The sequence below is a fragment of the Battus philenor genome, unplaced genomic scaffold, assembly GCF_028537555.1.
Source record: "Battus philenor isolate CCGP_79_NKW_IND1 unplaced genomic scaffold, ilBatPhil1.0.hap1 SCAF_2, whole genome shotgun sequence".
Taxonomy (NCBI): domain Eukaryota; kingdom Metazoa; phylum Arthropoda; class Insecta; order Lepidoptera; family Papilionidae; genus Battus; species Battus philenor.
The window spans coordinates 16174847-16197854 of NW_027181682.1; the positions used below are offsets into that span (position 1 = coordinate 16174847).

The 23008-nt window shown below is 31.5% G+C and overlaps 2 protein-coding genes across 2 annotated transcripts; one reads left to right on the forward strand and one right to left on the reverse strand.

The window, feature by feature from the left end:
- Positions 1-5109: 5109 nt before the first annotated feature.
- On the reverse strand, positions 5110-5938 carry LOC137921992 (uncharacterized). The gene has a single exon (XM_068764803.1). The coding sequence runs from the start codon at positions 5878-5880 to the stop codon at positions 5110-5112; it is 771 nt and encodes a 256-aa protein (XP_068620904.1). The 5' UTR covers positions 5881-5938.
- Positions 5939-6355: 417 nt separating this feature from the next.
- On the forward strand, positions 6356-23008 carry LOC137922266 (TBC1 domain family member 20). Its single transcript, XM_068765229.1, has 9 exons — positions 6356-6561; positions 6716-6844; positions 7556-7662; positions 8774-8911; positions 9896-10098; positions 10622-10838; positions 11974-12083; positions 13847-14047; positions 22944-23008. The coding sequence occupies exons 1-9, from the start codon at positions 6411-6413 to the stop codon at positions 22978-22980; spliced, it is 1293 nt and encodes a 430-aa protein (XP_068621330.1). The 5' UTR covers positions 6356-6410; the 3' UTR covers positions 22981-23008.

Here is a 23008-nt window from a genome sequence, read left to right on the forward strand (position 1 = left end):
CCGAGCGAGACGACTGCGCGGTTGGAGCTTTCTCCGCTCTTTATAACTTGTGTCGGCGCCAGTTCCACGATGGGGGGTTAAAGAAATGCAACCGTTTGGCAACATTACGCGAAACAGACGAATTGGATAAAATTTCGAATGGATAATTAAAATATACAATATATTCTTTTACTACTCATTTTCTTATTATTTAATTATACATCTGAAGACTATATGTTCTGTGACAAAATTTTGGAGGGAAATACATTTGTTTGTTTTTTTTTTAATTCAAATTCCATAACGGCAAAAGTAATCAATCTTAATATAAACAAAATTAACGACCAATAAAAATTAATTACTGTTTATAGAAAGTTATTTAAAACGAAAACATTAACGGTTCTGATGAATATATTAAAAAGTTAATTGTTTAGTTAATATTCAATTTTACATTATAAAGATAGATAAAAAATAGGAAATTAAAACTGCTAAAATTTATTTCGGCTGCCAATGAAGTGTGAAGTCGCTTCCGAATAGATCGTTTCGCCGCCGTCGATCAAGTCGAAAGTGACAATAAAGCAATTCAAATAATGACAATGCAAGTGCTTTAGATACTAATTTTTTCAAACGTTGTTTGTACAGAATTATTTGAGACCTGTAGCAAATAGAGCAAATGTAAAATGTTACATGATTTTTTTTATTAATTATATAATATTTCGTTGAAAGTTATGTACATTATTAAGATATTTTTTTTATTTTTAAATTGGTTTTACTATTACATGTACACTGAATCAGGTCTCTAAATAAAAACGAAATCGAAAGACAGAGATCAGATAATTACTTGCCACGTTGCACCATATTTAACATTCCTCCAATAAATTCTTTATTGTTCAGGTAGAAAAGTATCTGATATTAACTAAATTCGACAAATATTTTTATTTCAGATACAAGATTTGCGTAATTAAAAAAAGTAAAGTAATAAAGTAAAAAATTATTTTCGTAAGGTAGCTGCTTGTTAGCGGCATTTATTTGAACATGGGATTGTTCTAGAAATATTCGCGAGTATAAAAGCTTTTTAATTGGAAGAATAACTGTCCTGACAGTCTTTGACAGTTTTTTAATGTCTCAGCCATGAATAATCAAATGGAACCTTATATTAAAAAAAAGATTTACACTATGTTGATACACCATATTTAATAATATTATTTAATATTTCATACACATTATGATGGGTTTTATACACAACATTGTTATTTATTTTTACTGGTGCATCAATAAATAATTTTGAGGTTATACAAATAAAAACAAAAACCAATATCATAAATTTAATCACATCGCTGAAATTCAATGTGCATTTAACAAATTTTCAAAGTGTTTAACCTTCGTTAATTTGCTACGGATAAAGTGAACTATATGATTCATGTAGGTAATAAATACAAAAACAAATTTATATACTGTTTGCTTTTATTTAAACCATTATATCCTTATTTGTATGTTTTTATGGTCATAAATAAGTGAAATATAAAATGAGAATAAAATAAGACAATATTAAAACCTAACTTATGTTACGACTAAACAAATAAAAAATAATAGTCTGTTGGTTGAAGAATTTATCGATGAGAAGAATAAAACCCACAGCTTTTTTGTCTCAAAACACAACGCCATCTTTAGGTTGTCATATTTTTACAACAGATAATATAACACAATAATAAAAACCTTTATGGTTTGTTCTCTAAAATTAAAAAGAGTACATTTCGAAGTTTAAGTATATTGGCTGATCTCATGTTTCCAGGTCGACCTGACTTTTAACAAATTAAAAAAAAAGTAATGACAGTTGTGAAGAATAAATATAAAGGCGATGTCTCCTGGTCAAAATTATTCTGGTACTATCCAAGATTTTATCTAAATAGAAATACTTATGCCCTACGACGTTAGGTCACAATCTGGTTGTCAATGACGTCCAGCGTATATTCAAACTCTTCCTTCTTGCATTGTATCAATCACAACCGAGGGTCGTGACTCTTTTTGGAAAGTTTGTCGCGTATTGTATTACGTCATCTGCGCTGATCTTCGACGGAGTATATTACTTCGACTAATGAGGTATCAGGCGTGATTCAAACCTGATCATACAGTCCATCTTCTCCTGTGATCAAAAGTTTTAAGTAACATAAGTTCTATCCTTAAAAAACTTGGCAGTAATCAGTGTTTGTGTTTCTATAGTCCAAGCGGACTCTTATACAATCTTTTAATCCCGTATTTAGAAGCAATTTGTTCATAGAACACTTGGCTAAATGGTTATACGGATAAAATAGCACATAGATAAGATGGATCCTGCATGAATAGAGACGTAAATTTGGGCGAGTCACAAGACCAAAACAAACACGATCAATCAAAAAAGAATGTAGCTACGCAGAAGAAGTTCTGCCAATGTAATTAGTTGTTTTATACCATCTTTAAATAATTGCATATATTTTTTTAAACACCTAGTCTAAAGCGTTACAATGATAGAGCCAGTGACTTCTGTGTTCGTTTATGTATATTCTATCACGCGTATGAATATGAATATAGTTATAATTGTCTAAAATATGTAATAAATAACTACAATATAATGTCTATATTAGATATACCCTGTATATTAATGTGTATGTACGTATATCCAATTTCAACCACTTCCAAGTCGATCCAATAGTTGCCTGAAAGGAATCGTCGTGTGCGACAAAATCACCATTTATACTTCATCTTTTGCCTATTTGACCTATTTCTTTTTATTTCCTCTGTTTATGTATAATATTTATAATATTAATAAATGAACATACAGTACCCGACGATAAATATTGCACATCGAGCTTTGGAAAGAGACAATCGGTTAATTTCGACTTCGTAGAGCACTGTCTCTGTCCCACACTATCTATATAACGTTTTGTCAGTCGTTGTATTTCGTGCGACAGAGATAACGCTCCACGAAGCCGAAATTAGCCGATTGTCTCTTTCCAAAGGTCGATGTGCAATATTTGTAGCCGGGTACTGTACTTTCTTTGTTTTCCATCCACAGTTCTACAATATATGTTTATTATTTTAAAACTAGCTTACCTTTATCAACTTATTTATTATTAATTCTTATTTTCTGAATATTTATCCCGCACATGATTTACGTTTTTAATATCACAGCTATTTTATCATTGTTTAAGTAGGTTACCTTAAATATCTTTAAAGTGATTAAGTTTTAAATACTAGGTTGAACACAATGATTGTTACATGACTTATTTAATGGAATTGGGAGGTCGCCAAGCTTTTACGTCGGTTATGTGGACACTACGTGGAATAACTAAGTGTAAAGAAATCTGAGAGGATACATTCGATCATAGCATTTCAATTCTATGATGCTTCACAGTGTAGTCTCAGCTTTAAATCTATATTTAAATTTTTTTAACTCGTCTTCTTTCTTGGAGACCTCTGGTTCCTCCTTCCATGTGTGAGGAGTGGACATTACATTTAGGATAAATGGGTTTTTCAGGTTATTTAATTTTTATTTACATACATCCCCCTTCCTTCCTTCACAATATCTTTTATGTCTTCCTTATCAGTATCTACTTCAATTCGCTAATGACAATTTAAAATTACATATATACATTTTTATGACTCATTTTTATATGAGAGTAAAAAATCATTCTTTTTTAAAATGTTCATTATTTTGAACTTACTTAACTCAAAATGAAGTAAGAAAAGGACTAATATTTAGCCTTTTCCGCACATGCAGTGGTAGTCGTGCAACACAGTGCACCGCCCGCCAGCCCGCTGATAAATGCGTATGCGGCAAACATTTGTTCTATAACAGTTTAGTGGAATAAAAATGAAAGAATTTCATATTACGAGTTTATTATTATATTCTGTGGTATTATTTTTTTAAATCCTATATTCCATAGACATTAGCATTCGTGCCTTTGATTTTACAATTCCATTTTTTTAATTTCCGAATTTTAAAGCTTTTTCTTTGTTTACTAAGTCTTTTAAAGCATTTCTTTACTTAAATATTAGGTTCTTAAATCATTGAAACTCACTGCCCCACTAACACTAGGTCCCATTCCTGAAGGGACTGCTAGTGCCGTGTTGAAGCCATTGCGTTTTGAGATGCCTGAGGTCTTGGTTCCAGTTCTCGTATACGACTATTTCGTATTTTATAGACGCCTCTATATATCCCAAGTATCTAAGGCATCCACGCTAATCACTTTTGGGTCAAATTTCCTTCTTGTTTATTGCTTATTAGGATATTATTGCAAAGATAACAATTTTAAAAAGAAAACGAAAGGTAAAATCCTTAAGTCATCATTGGATTGCCCGTGCCCTCTCTTTTAGAGGAGGAACATTACAAGGTTAATAAAAGTGAAGGTAACTTTAACAATTAAATCACAATTTCAAGCCGCGAGTCAAACCGATTATTATCGTTAACACGTTTCCTGCTTCATTAATTAAGGTACACTGATGTAAACATGAACAGCGTCAAATGTTCAAAACAATTTTAATTTTATAGAATGTGTTTATACGCGTCCAACGCGAGGAGGTGATCCACCATTCGAGCACGTTGGCGAAGAAGATCATAGCCAAGGTTGATCGAAGAAAGTGTATTCACATATGTACAAAGATTATTTACAACTGACGCAACAGAAGCTACCATATTAATAATGGCGTCCGAATTTAAATCAGCGTTCGAATTAACGTCTAAGAATGATTCAACATAAAAGTATTTTGAAATGACGATAACAATTTAATTCACGTACCCTCATAAATTTAAAATCCTTTGGTCACGTTATGCGAAAGAAGGACGACGCTGTCAAATGACTTGTATTTCAGGTCAGAATTATTGGCTGAAGATTTAGAAATCTCTCAGCTTTTAGTTGGAAGGTTTAGGAGAGTGTCCTCATGGAATCGCCCCTTAATCACTGTCACAATGCCCTTAATCACCACACGAAACTTTCAAAAGTGCCGTGCATTTATCTCATTGTGTATCCACTGTTCTGTGTAGAGCATACGACTAAAATTTGATTACCAAAAGCAAACAATTTAAAAATTAGGACTTTTTTTAATAATAAAAGAAATTTCAACTTTTTTAATGTTTATTACAAAAAAGAATATGTTTTATGCACTTCTGTTGTCTACAAACGTAACTTTTTTTGTAAAATACGTCGATGGTTCGTTTTGTATGTTTTCTAATTTGTACAAACAGGTGCAACATGGACAAAAATATAATCGCAAAAATCTCGCCAGTTTTGACTTGATATTGTTTGGTATATTTAAGTTATTATCACTTAAATAAAATTTCTCCTGTCTGTCATCATAATGACTCGTGTCGGCTTCGTATCTCTTGAAACTTTTGTTAGAATTAGAGTTCCTCAGCTTTTCCCCTGAATTTTTCGAGACCGCTTTTAATGTTTGCTCCCATGAATTAATAGGCAACAGATATTCTTCGATGTTTAAACTGTGTTTTGATGGTGATTGTGAATGCACCATAAGTGTGGCTAAATTTATCATCGATGAACTATCCGGTTGATGTAGACCGTCTCCTGGTATGACATTCTCAGTTTCTTTCTTCAGAGCTCGTGTTAAATAAAGCTTCATTCTTAATACTGTAATATCAGAATCACTTGGCCATGACACCACATCAGATGATAAGTTTTTATTTGTTTTGTATCTTTGCTTCTTATTTTTCTTATTAAGGGTACACGGTTTTACTTTACATAAACCTGAATCTAAGCTCTTTACCAAATTTGCCGAAATAGTACTACCTTTTTTCGATGCTAAATCAAAAGCCACTTGTCGGACATTTATATTTCCGTTAGCCTTTTGAATATCTATAATATCCTCAATTTGTCTTATTTTTGAACTTTCCGTTACGGCATCTAAATCCATTTGTGGTAAGACGTGCAAAGCATTTACAATTTTATCTTTTTTAATTACTTTAGCATAATTTTACCTAATCCAGATGGTTACTGCTGTCATTGTCATTTTGATTACAGTTGAAATATTTTTTAAAAATTAATGCGTAAACTTTATAATAACAGACGTAAAGAGTTTAGTCTTTAAAAAAAACATTTTAATTATTCATTAACCAATGCGTAAAACGGGACATTTTATATTGTCATTAACGGAGCGTTCCAATACCTTATCTTTTTATGCAAAATTTTGAATATATTGTAAAGAGATTTAATTTTATCACAGAAAGTTAATCTAAACATAATATACGCTTAAAATAACTAAACAAACTATATAATTTATGTTAAGAATTTCTTTTTATATATATAGAAATAATGAACTGTTTTACATTGTGCATATTGTATAGTTCGTGTCATTATTGTAAAAAGTTTAAAACGGAACGTCATCACGTTCTCTGTAAGAGGATGGTGTAATGTTTTCGGTCGAATAAATTTTAATTTTCTACAATGGAAGTTAAAAATCCCGACTCTGACTTAGGCGACAGTTGTAATTTTAATGGCAATTGTTCTCCGCCTGCGAAGAATCACACAATTAACTTGAATAATGCCAAAAATATTGATGACATATCTACGCCTTCAGAGTTGAAATTCGACGAAGGTATTGTAAACAATCATTTTTTTTTATTTCAACAACAAGATTGGTTAGCTGTTTATACATTTCTGCTTATTGTCATGTACTTACCAATCCTTAGGTTGTTTACTCTTAAAGTGAAAGTCGCAAATGTTTTAATTTCACTCCATATATGTTCAAGATTTCGAATTCGAGGATCCCGATGTGACTATAAAACGAAAACAAATGGAAAAATGCCTTGAAAATCCCGATCTGGTTAACATAGATGAATGGGAAAAGTTTGCAAAAAGTAAAGGAGGATTAATATCAGGTAGGTGGATTCTAATTTTATAATTTAACATTCATTCTATTTAGTCAGTTATTAAGTAATTCCTTTTCATAAAATATAATTGATTTTGGCACTAACATATGATACTAATCATATTCTAATTAAACATCCCTTTAGATTTTCAAAACCTTTTTACCACAGACAAAATTAACCTGTCTATTTTAATGATTAGGAAAGTGTTTACTCTATATATAAAGTGATTTCAACTGATTGTCATTTGTTTCACCATAATTTCAATATCTAATATTGGATGTATGCCTCTCTCATAGATTTACTGTACTGGTTGTTATAGTTTCTATAGATATATATTAAGATCTGCACAGATTAGTACAGATATATTAGTGTACTACTTTCTAAAATAAATTATATCACTAATTAGGTGAAATCAGGTAGCGCTGATTTTAGCCTGTTGTTGATTTATGGGACATCCCATAAACACTTTCTTAGATACTAATTTTTGTGTATGAATGAAATTTGAATGTTCAAATGCCAGTACAGCACAGCAGCAGCAGCAGTGACAGTCCTGTCCATAAATGGATTTTCCGACTTCATCAAACACTGAGTTTCATGGCAATGCTTAGTGAGAGCAGCAAGGGCACTAGGATTAAACTGAGCATGACCAGGACCACTCTGACATGAGTGCATGAATGTAAAGTAGATTCAGCAGAATCCATAATATTATTTGTGTTACAGATCACTATAGAAGAAGAATCTGGCCACTGCTGGTTGGTGTGACAAGAGATGAGATGACTGACCCTCCTTCTCTCCATGAGTTATCTACTCATGTTGAATATAACCAAGTGTGTAGTATTTGCTTTATTATATGGTCTGTGTAAACAGGGTGCTCAGATTAAGAGCTTTAAAAAGATGAATGTATAGCTTGTTTATTGAATTATTTTATGGTATAATCTTCCAAATATATATCCTATATATTATGTGCAAAGGCATAATTTAATTCACCAGTGACTAATCACTAGTTTATCAATTAAAAAGTTAATTTACAAAAGAAAATATGTCATCCATTTTTTTGACCTTGTTACTTTTTTTTCTCTCCTTGACAGCTGTCATCTAAGAATTAAAAATTAAAATAAAAACTAAGGTTATAGAACATTCAGCCTCATTCCACATAATATATTAATAGTTTCAAAAATAATAAACGACTTAATGGTAATATATTAAGAACAAGAATTTTAAAAAATTGAATTACTACATATTAAAATTAATTATTCTTATTATCTATCCATGTAGAGTTTGTACTGCCAGAAGTATTAGACCTGTGGTATTGTTATAGAAAAAATTAATTAATGTAACTATTTTAGAGTGATCACATGAAAATGCTATACATTCATCTCTTTATAACCAATTACCCTGGCAATATTGTGGCTTAGTAGTTAGGCCTGCTGTTTATGGTCATGGGTTTGATTCTTGGAATATACACTAAGTGATATATATTTATTAAATAAGCATACTTGCTGCACAATTGTTCTGTTTGTACTGATTTGAAATCTTATCCAGGCTATTTTCAAAAGCATCCATTGTAGGCGCCAAAACAATCAAAGCCTATTCCACTCTGTTACTGCAAGGGTAATCATAAAATGATAGGTGTTTTATAATTATTATATACATAATGATCTGTCATTGATGGCCGGGTAAGTTGATAGATGAGGTATGGCAAGGCTCCATACTAGATGGTCTGAAAACATTGTTAAGGTTGTGGGATGTTGCTGAATGCAGGTAATGCAAGGCTGGTTACCCTTGGAGGGAAGGTCTATTGATTGCAGTAGCTGTCTATTGACTGATATGATGATGATAATGATAGCCAGGCTTTTGTAATGTTATCTTTTGAAATAAAACAAATCAAAGGCTACACTATTTTGCAGAATTAGGAATAAAAGGAAATTAAATTTTCAGGTAGTCCTAGATGTTAACCGTTCCTTGAAGCGGTTTCCTCCTGGTATACCATATGAGCAGAGAGTAGCGCTACAGGATCAGTTGACTGTCCTCATATTGCGTGTCATTATCAAATATCCTCACTTGAAGTATTATCAGGTAAGTCGGTGTTAATGAATTGGTTATAACGTCTTGTCCAATGGTAAAAGGTTTCATTTCTTTGTTCGCTATTTTATTTTAAAAAAAGCCATTGTAAATGTTGAAAAATATAGTTGAATCATAGAATAATAATATCATAAGCACTGGTAGAGGATTGAGACATGTGATAGTAGGTCGCGGATTTGATTATATATTTATGTATATTTCACAATTTGTGCATTAATTATTGATTGTCTGTGCTTACAAACAAGCTTCCAGTGGATGGGTTGCACCTTCCTCTGTGTACCATAATACCAAACTGCGATCGCCAATCCACCTGCCACACATAGCGATTATGGTATATCTCCCATAGATATGTTCAGGCGAAGCCTATGATTAAATATTTATGGATAAACTCTGGTTTCTCTATTATTTGATTACATTTATTGATGCTTTTCTCATACATGATATAATCAACAAAGATGTGTTTATCTTGTGCACATGTATATGTCTAAAGGCCAAACTTTTTAATTGATTAATTAACCCAGGATTTCCTACATTAACCTTAGAAATCCCTTGCAAAGTAAAAGGTTATAGTGTCTCCAGGCTTACCTTTCGAAATGACAATCAGTTCCATAAGTGTCGGCCAAAACAAAATTGTAATCTATCTTGTTTATATACCAAGTTATTATAGGGATACCGAAAGCTCTATACCATGCCTTATGAAAGTGCAGAGAAGTGGGGATCGACGTAAAAAGTGCATGTTTAACGCTCAAGGTCAATATCTATCTCCCAATATTCATATTGCCACACTTTTACATAGATTGGTACAGCAGTTTCAGTAGTATTTCATAAAGATTTTTTATTTGTAATATTAATCAAGCATTTAAAAATAGTATTAAGAACTGCCTTTATCCTTCTAATATCTCTTTAACAAATAAATTTTTAAATTGGCAACATTTCTTCAACAATTTAGTGGAATTTATAGGTAAATAAAATTTACAGGGCTACCATGATGTAGCGATCACTCTACTGCTGGTCTGTGGAGATCGCGCCTCCTTCCCTCTGCTGTGCCGTCTCTCGTATGGACCCAAGGCTCCGCTGGCACCGTTCATGCAGACCACCATGCAGCCAACTCAGCACCTGCTGAACTACATGTTGCCCGTCATACGACGAGCGGATGACAAGCTAGCAGACTGCTTGGACAAGTCAGTGGTCATTTGTAACAGTTTAAACAAAACCGGATATAGCTATGCCACATCTTAGCCTTTCTAAAATTCTATAGGGGTATGCCCCCCTATGTAACATATATAATTTTTATAATGGTGCGTGTCAACTCTGCTGCTAAGCAGTTTATGTTGTTTGCGGGTTTGTGGTCTCCATTTCAAAACCTTAAAGCTTGGAAGTGATTAATGAATGTGATGTAAACGAATGCTGTGAAAATGATTAAAAAATATCAAGTATGAAAAAGGGAGAAATTGAGGAATTGTGAAGGATGAGAGAGATAGAGAGAGAATAGGGTTATTTATATCCCTATCCCAAAAATAAGAAGGGAGAACGAGAGGCCTTCAATAATGAGGGCTATTTAAAAAAAACCTTAAGGCTTTAACAGCTATATGTCCTGCGTGTTATACTGTCCACTGCCACTAACCAGCTAATCCATTAGGCTTTCTTTATTACTTCTTCTTTTATTTATTTTCTAGCAATTATATGTTTCTGTTTATCATGAAGGGCGGGCGTTGGCACTATGTTCGCGCTGCCGTGGTACCTGACGTGGTTTGGGCACAGTCTCAATCGGTACTCGGATGTGGTGCGCCTGTACGACTACTTCCTTTGCGCTCCGCCCCTGTTCCCCGTGTACGTCACCGCAGCCCTAGTCCTGCACAGGGCGCCCGAGGTGTTCAACTGCGAAGTCGACATGGCCATGATGCACTGCCTCCTCTCCAGGGTAATTTGAATTTAATTATTATATATGAAGTCGGTTCTATTAAAGACTGGATAAGTTAATTATTTGTATAGTAACAAGATGTAACTTGTAATTAAATAATAAATTGTAGAGTTCTCTTTTATTATATATTGCACAAATAATTCTACATAAAATTAATTAAAAGTAGTATTTCATGTTTATTGTGTAGAACCGTGAAGTGAGGATATGTTTGTTTGAACGGAAATTGGGATTCATTTAATTATACATATGCTACTGTGATCAATATGTAAATTTATATTGTCATTTAAAACTCTCGGACATTAGGAAAGCAGGTAATTTTTATCTTAGGTTTTGGGACTGCCTATAACATTTGCCAAGCGTCTGTTTGTCAAAAGTTGAAATATCATTAAACACAAAGTATTTTAAAGTAAGTTCTGTGTCTCAAACACATAGTCTATATTGGTCAATGTAATATTGCGTTGGTTCTTTGCAAGTTTTTTTTTTTCAAAAATTCGAAACTTTTGGTTATGTACCAAACTAAAAAGTCCAATGTTGGGTTGATGTTTTGACACAATTGAGGAGATAAAAACCAAATCGAAGGTCTTGAAGACAATACCAGTAAAAGAATATTCCGACTGTTTCAAACATTGGAAAAAACGTCGGCAAAAGTGCTTTTTATCAGAAGGGCACTATTTTGAAGTGGATGAAACTGATTTGGAAGAATAAATAATTTATATATTTTATATAAAAAATCACCTTATATATCACACTGCACAAGAAAGCAAAGGTAGCTGTTAAAATCAGTTTAACTGTCGAATAACAGATGGCGTCACTTATATCAAAAGTAATCTTTTTGAAAATGTATGTTATATTACTTGTAGGTAAGACATAAGCTTTTCTTTTAAAGTTATTAAGGGGCCCGGAAATAATGTCAATTTTTTTAAAATTAAATTCACACGACTACATTTTTAACAAGTTTTTATTTCTAATCAACAATATATTCACCTTCGTAATCAATATCATTTTGCCATCTAGTATGAAAATTTTCAATGCCGGAGCTGTAAAAATCTATCGGTTTTTCTGTAAAATATGTACACAAAAATTACTTTCCAATTTCTCTAATAAATATATATTAAATTACTCAAATATATTTCAGTTACCAGATGACTTGCCATTTGAAGAGATTCTGGTGACAGCGAAAAGGCTTTACGAAGAAAACGACCCGACAGATCTGGAAGGTGAAGTCGCAGCCTTAGAGAGAAGAGAGTGAGTTTGATTTTTATAATAATTAAACATTATTTAAAGTAAACACTCATGTATGTCTTGAGAAGAACGAAGAAGACTCCAGCTAGATGGAAATAAGAATTATATTGACTTTGATAATGATATCCGTCAATATAAAACCTATGTGGGTTCGAAACACACTTTAATATTAGAAAAACCCAACTAAACTCAAATGGATTTATTTTTTGTGGTCACTTTTACAATATTCTTAATAAATTATTTAAACCATTTCATTTCCCAAGCTTGATATCCCAGCAGTAGCGGGTAGGATGGAATGCAAACATATATTTCACACAAAATTAATTATATATTTGCCGTTGCTTACAAATGGATTTCCAGAGGATGGGTAACAGCATCCTCTGCTTACCATAATACCACACTAACAGTTATGGTATATCCCTTCATAGATACCATCGGAGGCCTATGCCCTACAGTGAGCTTATATGGAACAAACATAATAATTCCCAAGCTTAATTATCACTATATTTGTCTCATGTTATATTAGAGATATATCAGAGTGTAATATCACTAATTAGAAGTACTATATGTAGTTGCACAAAAAAGAGTTGCTAATTTAAAGAAGCCAAGAGAAAGCCATTATAAGCAATTTTTATTTGTACTCCCCCATGGTGGGTAGACGGATATTTTGAAAGAAAATTTTTTGACATTACTATTATTTCCACACTCTTTTTTATCCATTTCAATGTAACGAATAAATGAATATTTAAATGACAAGAGTCCTTGGCAGCGATGTCGTCCGATTATTTAGATTTCATTTAAGCTATATCTGATAGTGACTATTAAAAGATGAGTGGTTGTGGAGTTTATTCCTGCTTCTTCTCCACAATTATAATATATATATATATATATATATATATACCATAGCGTAAAGGGTTTTGGGTAAGGCCTACTACATACATATACATATACAGCTTGTTGATGAAATGACAGGAGCGTTGATAGTCCACTGCAAGGATGTAGGCGTCATAAAAGAAGATATAACATGTTATCAAAAAAGTAATTTTGAGATCGGGAGAAACATTTTCAAAATACTGAATTCGATGTATTACGGTACTGGAAAATAATGTCAAAAAAATCTATTCATTTTTACCAGCATTGAAAATTTGTATACAAGATGGCAATAGACTGTTGATTACGAAGGTGAATATATTGTTGATTAGAAATAAAAACTTGTTAAAGATGTAGTCGTGTGAATTTACTTTAAGAAAAGGACATTATTTTAGCCTCCCTGATAGGCGGCGATGACAAACAGGCGTTCATATCCCTTTGTAAAGAGGCCAAAAGGGCGATAGAAAGAAATAAAACAAACAGAGCATAAAAAGATAAATAGATTAAAAATGTAAATAGAAACAAAACTGTGATAGAAATAATTATGTATGTGTAAAAAAAAATGTAAATAAAAAAATATAAATCAAAAAATGTAAAAAGAAAAAGGGAAGAATGATAGACGAACAGAGCAAAAGGGTAAGAAAGAAGAAATGTGGTATAAAAGAATGGAAGCAGAGAACGGAAATAAAAAAAAACTAAGTGAAAAAAATAAATTGCCCAAAAAAGACCCTGTCCCACCACAAGATAGGGGTACGAGAGGCCCCCAATAGCGGGGGTCATAAAGAAAGAAAGAAAGATAAATGACATTATTTTCAGGTCCTTCTAATACTTCTATACTATGTACATAACAATCTTTAATTGCATGTAATGATAATAAAATCAATATCTTATTGCAGAGAGGAACAGCGTCGACTTGACGAGGAACGCATGCGTCAGCGGCGTGTGGAGCGTGCGGGCCGGAATCGAGCTGCGACCGGAGCTCTGGCGCGCTTCCGGCGACTGCTCCCGCGGAGTCCATTCGCGCGGGGCGCCGCCCTCGCAGCTGCGGCGGCCCTGCTCGCTGTCTACGCTTACTACCGCCCCGATCTCTTCAGCAGGTAGCGCCGTGGCTATACACTAGTGTTGTTCGCGTTCTAACACGACAAGCAGAGACTGTTCGCAACCGTTACATATAGACCGCGATAAGCCTGCACATCACTAGTGTTGTTCCCATTGGTACAGCTTTAACACCGGTCTTTATCGTTCAATGTTTCACTAGTGGTACGTTTACCTTCTGGGCTTACATTAATCACTTCATTTACTTCCACCACCAGACTGTAGGGTGTATTCAATATTGTGTTCCAAATTAGGGACACCATAGCCAAGAGACAAGATATGTTTCCAAGCTATCATGGATGTAGTGTTGCACAGATAATACTGTGTAATGTCTATGGGCGTGTATTCGCTATAAACTAAAAGCCTTGTCCCTTCACTATAAAGCTTAAAACTCGCAACTAGTGATGTACCGACAGCTGTCAGTCATCCGTCACTTTGACAGATGGTCGCTGTCAGTAGTATTTGCAAGATACTAGCTTGAACAGAAGCATACAGCTGTATTGAAGCAAGAAAGAGAAGACTGCCTATCTATTTATACTTTGGAGCTACGTTATAAATTCTGTCATCGATTCATCAGCGTTATGGTCACAAAAATAATTATTTCCCTACATTCGGAAAGAAGAATGTGCAATGTCATGTTTTAAACTCACGATCGCTGTCAAATCGATTGTAAATTTGACAAATTAGCTGTTTGTATTATTGAAAGGACGGCATACGAACGAAATATATTGATTTTTAATTTCATAAAAACAGGGTGTCCCATAAATCAACGTCAAGTCAACGTATGATGGGATTGGTGGTAGGAAATCACAGAAAATTAAAAGAAATAATATCTAACCAACTTAATTTTAAAATGAAGGCAACGTTTTTTTATTGTGAAGTTTGACGTTTTTTGATAGTGGGTAACAAGTTTTTACATTTATCTATTATTTTTTAATTTTATATTACCGTGATTAATCCTTGTGCAGTAGATAAAAACATTTTTATTATCTATCTGTTATAAATCTTTGAGTAAATTGAAGCCTATCCCTGGTTATAAAAAATTTTATGTAAATTAAAACCAAAATAAACATGTATTTGGACTAAATCAAATATACAACGTATTGTTTCGCAAATTTCTTGAAAAGTGCCTATAAACCTATTTATATAAGTAATTGTTGATTTGAGCAGTCATAGCCCAACGGTTGAGGACTGAGACTTGGAATTGTAGGAACACAGGTTCGATTCCCGTGATACAATCTCATATAATTCACACTATGCATTAATTATATAAGATTACGACTGCTTATAAACAAGTTTACATAAGATGGATAGCGTCCTCTGCGTACCATAATACCTCACTGCGATCGCCAATCCACCTGCCAAGCTTGGCGATTATGGTATATCCATAGATATGTATGGAGGAGATCTTTTCCTTTTGCAAACGACAGATAAAAATCATTCTATGAAATTATAATAACTGGTCACAATTAAAAAAAATAAGTTTAGCGTATTTGTCCAATAACTAAATTTCGGCTTGACGTTGATTCATAGAACATCCTGTATATGTTCAATTGATTATACAATTGGACTATATATAACGAATAGCTCTGCGTTATCTCTCAGGGCTTACACGGATAATATGTTAAGTTGTACTAAATCATACACTATATGTGGTATATAAGTATATATATGCTTCTATCGGATAACATATAGCACTGCCATTGCCTGCTTTTAAGTGTACGGAATGATATATATATATGAAATGATTTAGATGTAAATGTTTACATATGGGCATATTGAAATGTATGCATTGATATACAGGTGACCCTCCTATAACGCGGTAGTTAGATTCATACAAAATGCCATGTTGTGTGAAATTTGTTATATGAGACATGGAGCTAGTACGAAAAAAGGGGGAATAAGTTCCAAAAACGATATTAAAAACTAATATTAATTATAAAACTGATAATAACTTATAAAGCTTTGTTTATAAGTATGGTTAAAGTCTTATATACATTTCCGCAAGGCTGTATCATTAGGACAGCGAGCCTTACTGTGGGTACAGAAGTACATATAATGTTGTATGTACAAAGTATTTGCAGTTTCTTTATTATGTTTTAGCGAAATCGTGTTATAGGGTACCGCGTTGTAGGGAGGTTTATATATGGACTATATAGTCTAGATAGATAGATATAGAATAGATGAACTTATTTCCAGTTCTTAATATCTATGCTTTTCCAAGAACTGGATGGTGGTAGAACTACGTTATTTTATAAAAATTAGAACTAGCTCGTAAAGGAGGTGTTGAACAAATCGTCCGGCTTGGTTAGTCCAACTTCTAGAAAGAGATCACTTCCTAAATTCAATTTGTCGAAAAAACCGCAATGTCTGAAGATGAAGGTTTTGACCTATGTGTGTTGCTGGTGATGATATACGAATCAAAGACGTAGTTGCTGAAGGTAGACCTCATGTGGTTTAATATCACACAGACATGATGATGGTTAATATTTTTGAGAGGAAACTTTTTTTTAATCGTTAATAGTGGAAGCGCCCTTTTATCCGTATTTTCGGGATTGTTTCAAAAATAAATAAATTGTTAAAAAAAATACAGAAGTACTGACCCTGATCTCTTCAAAAACTTAAAGGTCGCCCTCCTGAACCTCCTCAACCTTTAAGTAAAATGTCAGTATGTTAATGTAAATCTCTTATATATATGTAAAATATAGATAAAAATATTTTTTAATAGTCTGTATTTTTTTAACTTGTAGGTAGTTGTAAAATATTTTTTTTTTCATCTTTATTTAACTTAAATTTATTTTGATAATTTTAATCTTACTCACTTAACCAATGCAGTCTTAATATATTGTTACGTACTGTAGGTTCTGATTTGAAATGAAACACCACTGGTTCACAAGGAGTCCTTTATTTACAAATCAGATGGTCACCCTACTTTAACACAAAGTATACTTTCGCTTACTCCAAACTTCGCTTTCAAATCGCTCAAGAAATCACTGTCCAGATAATTTACCAAATAGTCACGTTGTCTCACTGATCGTAGATCTTAATTTTATAACTCGAAAAACAACACTGAACTGTCGACATGTGGAGTACACCTATTTATGCTACGGAGAAAGCTCTAGTAAGTTCGAGATAGTACACGGTTAGAATTTCAGAGAACCGTACACAAAGATCTATAAATAACTTCAAGGTCACGCGTGTTCATGTCACTACTACAACTTAGGGTTCAGTGTTTATTGTTTAAAGGGTTTTATAACTCGTGCTTTGTAACAATATTAAACTGTTGCCCATAATAATTATTAATATATATACGAAGTACTGCCACCATCTGTACATGTGCATTTTAATATACAAAATACATGTCTATCAATGTAAATTTTTAAAAATATGTAGTAGGTATTTCCTGCAATGTGACATTTGAAATAAGTTCACCTATTCAAATCACTGGTTACATTCATTTTGTATAAAAATATATTGCTTTATAATAATATTACTCGATAATTCAATTGCGGCTTGCATATATGTTGAATGTATTCAATTTGAACATGTGTCAACATATATATGTATTTAGTAATAAATTATATGTGTACCATATATATTGGATGTATGAAGAAAAATCAATTTAAACCAGTTTATATGTATATATATATATAAAGATGTACATATAAATATACATATAAACTACTTTCAAATTGCCCCTCTTAATAATGAAATTGTCTCCCTGTCGGGCGTAGGCTTCTTGTTGAGAAACACTGATTTAAATTATTCACATGTATATATCTGTGTATATTTCAATGTATGTATGTATATATATAGTTGATGGGTGATTTTGTATGATTTTATATGTAATGAATTTCAACGATTCCATTGTCGAGTTTAATGCAGTCATATATGTTATATTTACATATATATATGTTACCTTAGTTGTATATTAGACGATTTTACGAATGTACTTTAATCATATAATTAAGTTTTTATTAAAATAGATAATAACTTTAAAATGGAGGCTGTAATTATTAATGAAAAAAAAGTTTTTTTTTAATTCGAGTTTTTTTAAATAACAATTTAGATTTTATATCACAGGTGTCGGCAAATACATACATTATTTAAATTATTTTTATTGTAAATAAATACGAGACGTAAAAATAAATCAGAGTAAATAGGCAAAGATGAAGTACAATAGACGGTCTTATCAGTCGAGTCAATTTCTACAAATGACCATTGTATGGAAATAGAAGAAGTAGCGGATAGTCGAAGTGTAAATGGAATAAATATAATTTTACCTTTATAAACATATGTATGTCCCAAAAATGAACGACAAACCGAAAAGGTGATACAAACAGATAAGCAGAAAATTAAAAAAAAATACATAGCGTTTTACTTTAAAAATGATAGGCATTTTAAAAAATGTGCCTAATATAAAAGTCCAAGCAACTTTTCAAGACATACAAAGAACACTTAGAAATATAATTTTTGTATAGTTTGGAAGCTAATTTTACTTTGAACAATCATTGAATGTTTATATTTGTAAGAACGCTTTGCGTATAATCTTTTTATTTTTATCTGTACTTTATCTATGTTTATTTAGAGAAAAAAAAAGTTAACTTTGGCTGTCTTTTATGAAAAGAATTGACAAGGTGTATTGGTACTCATAGATTGCAAACATTTAAACTCATATCCGTTACATATATATATATATATATATATCCGTTATATATATATATATATATATATATATGTAACGGATAGTTACGGAAAAATTGGTTCAATGAGAATAATTAATAAGCAAAAAAATACTTCTCAGATATTTTAAAAATAGATAACACGTTCCATATATATGTTATATATTTCATCCCCCCCCCCTAAGTGGACCTTCGATATAGTAAAGGTCACTGGATGAGGACAGCGCAATCAATACTAGTCATATAATATCTTTGAGGGAGGCCTTTCCTTGCATGATGGTGTGGAATGCTCCGCCATTTTTAATCTCAGATTCTCTGATTTTAACTGTGTTTATGTTAAAAGTAATCAAAAGTTCCAAAAACACTATGTTTTGCCGATTCCTGTGCATACTAACGCATTCTTACTAATATATCTTTCAAATATATCAAAATAATAGTAAATTTTTAATTTGTATAGAGATAAAACATTAAAATATGAATTCATCATAGAATTATTCATTATTGTTCAGTATATATGGACTATTACATCAAATTGTTGATGCATTTAAGAAGATATGTTTTAAAATGTATGCAATGAAATATTTACGTTTTGAAAGCAGGCAGTGTGTTGGGTAAATAGCATATAGTCATAGCATATAGCATATATAAACTGCTATGCTTATTTTGATTTAACATCTGTGCGGTAGGTGTATTCGAATAACTGATGTATTTCTCGTTTTGTTAAATATGTGATATTAGCTCCCTTACTCATTAGTTATAAGTTAAGTATTTATTTTTTTAACTTATTAAAATCATTCCCCTTTTCGTTGTTATAAAATTTCCCTTTAACTTATTGGTTCCTAGATATTCGTAAATTATGAAAAAAGAAATTATGGAAAATGTCCTCCATAAGCCGACACTTTAAATTTGTCCGGATAATCGACTTAACATATACAAAATATTTAAAATAAATCGTCTTAAATATGCTAATTTATAATCGCCTCTGATAATAAAAAGTGCCAATAAATAATAAACAAACATATTCAATGTTGAAATTAAAAATAGAATTGACTTGGCTGAATAAACATTACCTTTGATTACCTTTGGCTTTATTTAAAAAAAAATTGTAAAATGTCAATCTTTTTTTTTGTTTAATGGATATCCCTAGAATTCAATGTATTAATGTAATCAATAATGAATATGGAATTATTTATTTTGCAATAATTAATATAATCTGGTTTTGTTGTTTCATGAAATATAATTTTTAATTTGTCATCTATTTTGACAGTATAAAGCTATTTTTTAATTTTTGTTGCATGAACTGTGTATCATCAAATAGGACTGGTAATGGAACTGGGGAAACTTATTTGAATCTCCCCAAACTGAATGTTTATGTTATACGGACATTGGATATGCATGGGTGTCCATGTGTGAATGTCTTAAATATAACTTAATTTTAAGCATTTATTACATGTAGGCGATGATGTTATAACTATATCTAGCTAAACCTAGAAGTAACTAGATTTAGTGGTTATGTTTGCACAAGTTTTTTCTAAATCAATATATGTTTGAAGTAACTATGGTAATTTCTTCACAATGTCTTATCCTTTTTGTACAACACATTTTTTTTCCTAAAAATATGATTTAATGGTTTGAAAAAGTTTTCATGACATGAATAATTATATGCAATGATTTCTTTTTATGATAAATATATACAGATAATATTTTATTTGGTATCATGGTATAAAAAAATCAAATTTTTCTTTAAAAAAATTTCAATAAATATTTTCTATTTACTGAAAACAAAGATTCAATATGGCAGATAAAATTTAGAAATATATAAGTGAATTAAAAAAAAATAAGTTACCAGCGCAGTACTGTTGAATGTTTCTGATCTTTATAATTGAATTTATTTTTAAAACATCAAAAATGTATGTATGTACCTAAATTATAAAATTAAAATTATGTTTTATAATACACAGGATATGCGACTTAATATTGGAATACACTTGATAATTAAATAATATTAATTATTATTTATGTTTGATCTTAGTATAAAGCATTTTTAAATGATTTAAAATCTTATTTAAAATCTTATTTCGTAGAGCGTTATCTCTGTCGCACGAAATACGACTGACAAAACGTCACATAGGTAGTGTGGGACAGAGATAGTGCTCTACGAAGCCAAAATCAGTCGATTGACTCTTTCCAAAGGTCGATGTGCAATATTTATCGCCGGGTACTGTACATATAGGTTATATGTCGTTTCACAATTGTTTATAATAATCATTTTTTCTTGTAAATATCTTACAATTTTTAAATTTGGATTTATTGTAAAAAAGAACTACAATTTTATTTTGCAATCAATTTAGTTTATGTTAAAATATATCTTGTTTCGATGTGCACTAGGGCAGACGCTTTTGCCCTCCAAAGTTCTGTATTACCCTCAGGCAAAACTGGCTCTTCGACACCAACTTTTATAACCCGTCCCTGGAGTACCAGCCTGTCACCCTTTGGTCCTGTTCTTCATATTTTTTTTGAGGGCATATCACCCGTCCATCTCCTTCATTGTAGATCAATGTCAGGACGTTGCTTACTTTTGTTCTTTCAGTGTACTCTCTGTTTATTTGTATTTTAGTTTTATCTCTAGAATACTGGATACATTTTTTCACGACTTGCTGATATATTGCCAGTTGTTCTATGGGAGTTTCGCAGCCATGCATGTATCATAAGTGATGCCCAGTTCTTAAATTTTAATTTTTTACCTTTAGTGTCCAGTATATCATCCATCCAGTAGAAATTATTTTGGCTAGTTTTTTAGACTACTCAACAAGTAAAAATTAATACAAAATAAATCATCTTCTATAAGGATAGTTTATTTATTTGCGCACAAAAATAATAATCAAAGTGTTAGCTGCCTATAAAGAAAGAGAAAAACTTTTTACTGTCACATTGCTAGACTATTCATTGGCGATAAAACGACTATATAGCAAGCAGTATGGATAAGTTTTTCACTGTTGTCACGTCGGAGTTATATTAATATAACAAATATTTACATTTCCATCTCATTTAATTATACCTTGTTTAATAATTGAAATTTTTTTCATAATTATTAAATTCTTAAATAAGTATTTTTAGTTTCTTATAAGAGCGTAGTAATGTCACTTTAACTAAAATGGTAGAAAATATAATTTCTACTATTTTGGTAGTTTAATGACAAAAAAAATATGACTGACTTCATAATTTTTTTTAATTTGTACAAGTTTATATTAAAATAAAAATTGGAATTTTTATTACTCGATGTTGATAGAGCAAAAATGAATCGATTTCATTTTCGATCGTGTACAGCACTACATTAGGTAGTTATCAGAATGAATGAGTCATTAAGGTGTGATACGTTACACAATTACAAAGTTTGTCTTTTATACTACTGTTTAGATTATAGTTCGTTTGCGTTAAGAATCTAATAAATCATTGTTCGCCGGCCTAACCAGGCCCTATTCTCATTAAAAAATTAATGTCACAGTGACCATTTGAAGATATACTTTTGAACACATTATATAGAGTAGAATATTTATAGTGATCGTGTAATTCATAAGAAGCAGATGATCTCAGTTTGATAGATCCTGAAATTAAATTCAATTCACCTGTAATAACATAATTTTAACGCTACAAAGGATCCCACGGACAACAGTTTTCTGAGGTCACTTAAATACAGTAGTAGAGCCTTTTTCATGATATATTGTCACTTAAAAATCCTTTACACTAATTGAAACGATTTCATTAGTTACGGGCGTGTGTAGGCGCTGCGGACAATAAATACAAACATTCATTGTCCGCGAGCCTGGACAAGTTCTGCGTACTTAACGCTTGGGATCTATAGGTCAAAATCTAATCCACTCCACAGCATATATATATATATATAGGCGAACATAGAAAATTTCTAATTTTAAAATTTACACGAAATATAAAGTAATTTTTTTTAATTCGTTTCGACTAGATTGTTGATTTCACTGTTTTTTATGTGATTTTTTAAAATTTGTTAATTATATATTAATTATTATTATTCTATTTCGGAGATTAATTCAAAAATTATAAAAATTGTTCCCGCAATTTTTGAGTTTCAAATACAAATTTGTTTGATATATTTTAAATTGGAAACATTTTTTGTATTTACCTTAAGTTTTCTTTTTTATTTTTAATGTGGAAAATTCAAATTAGTTTGTAATATTTTCAGAAAACACGCAGACGGCTCGGATTTCGAAGGGTTCTAGGCAAAATAAAACAAATTATCCGAATGAA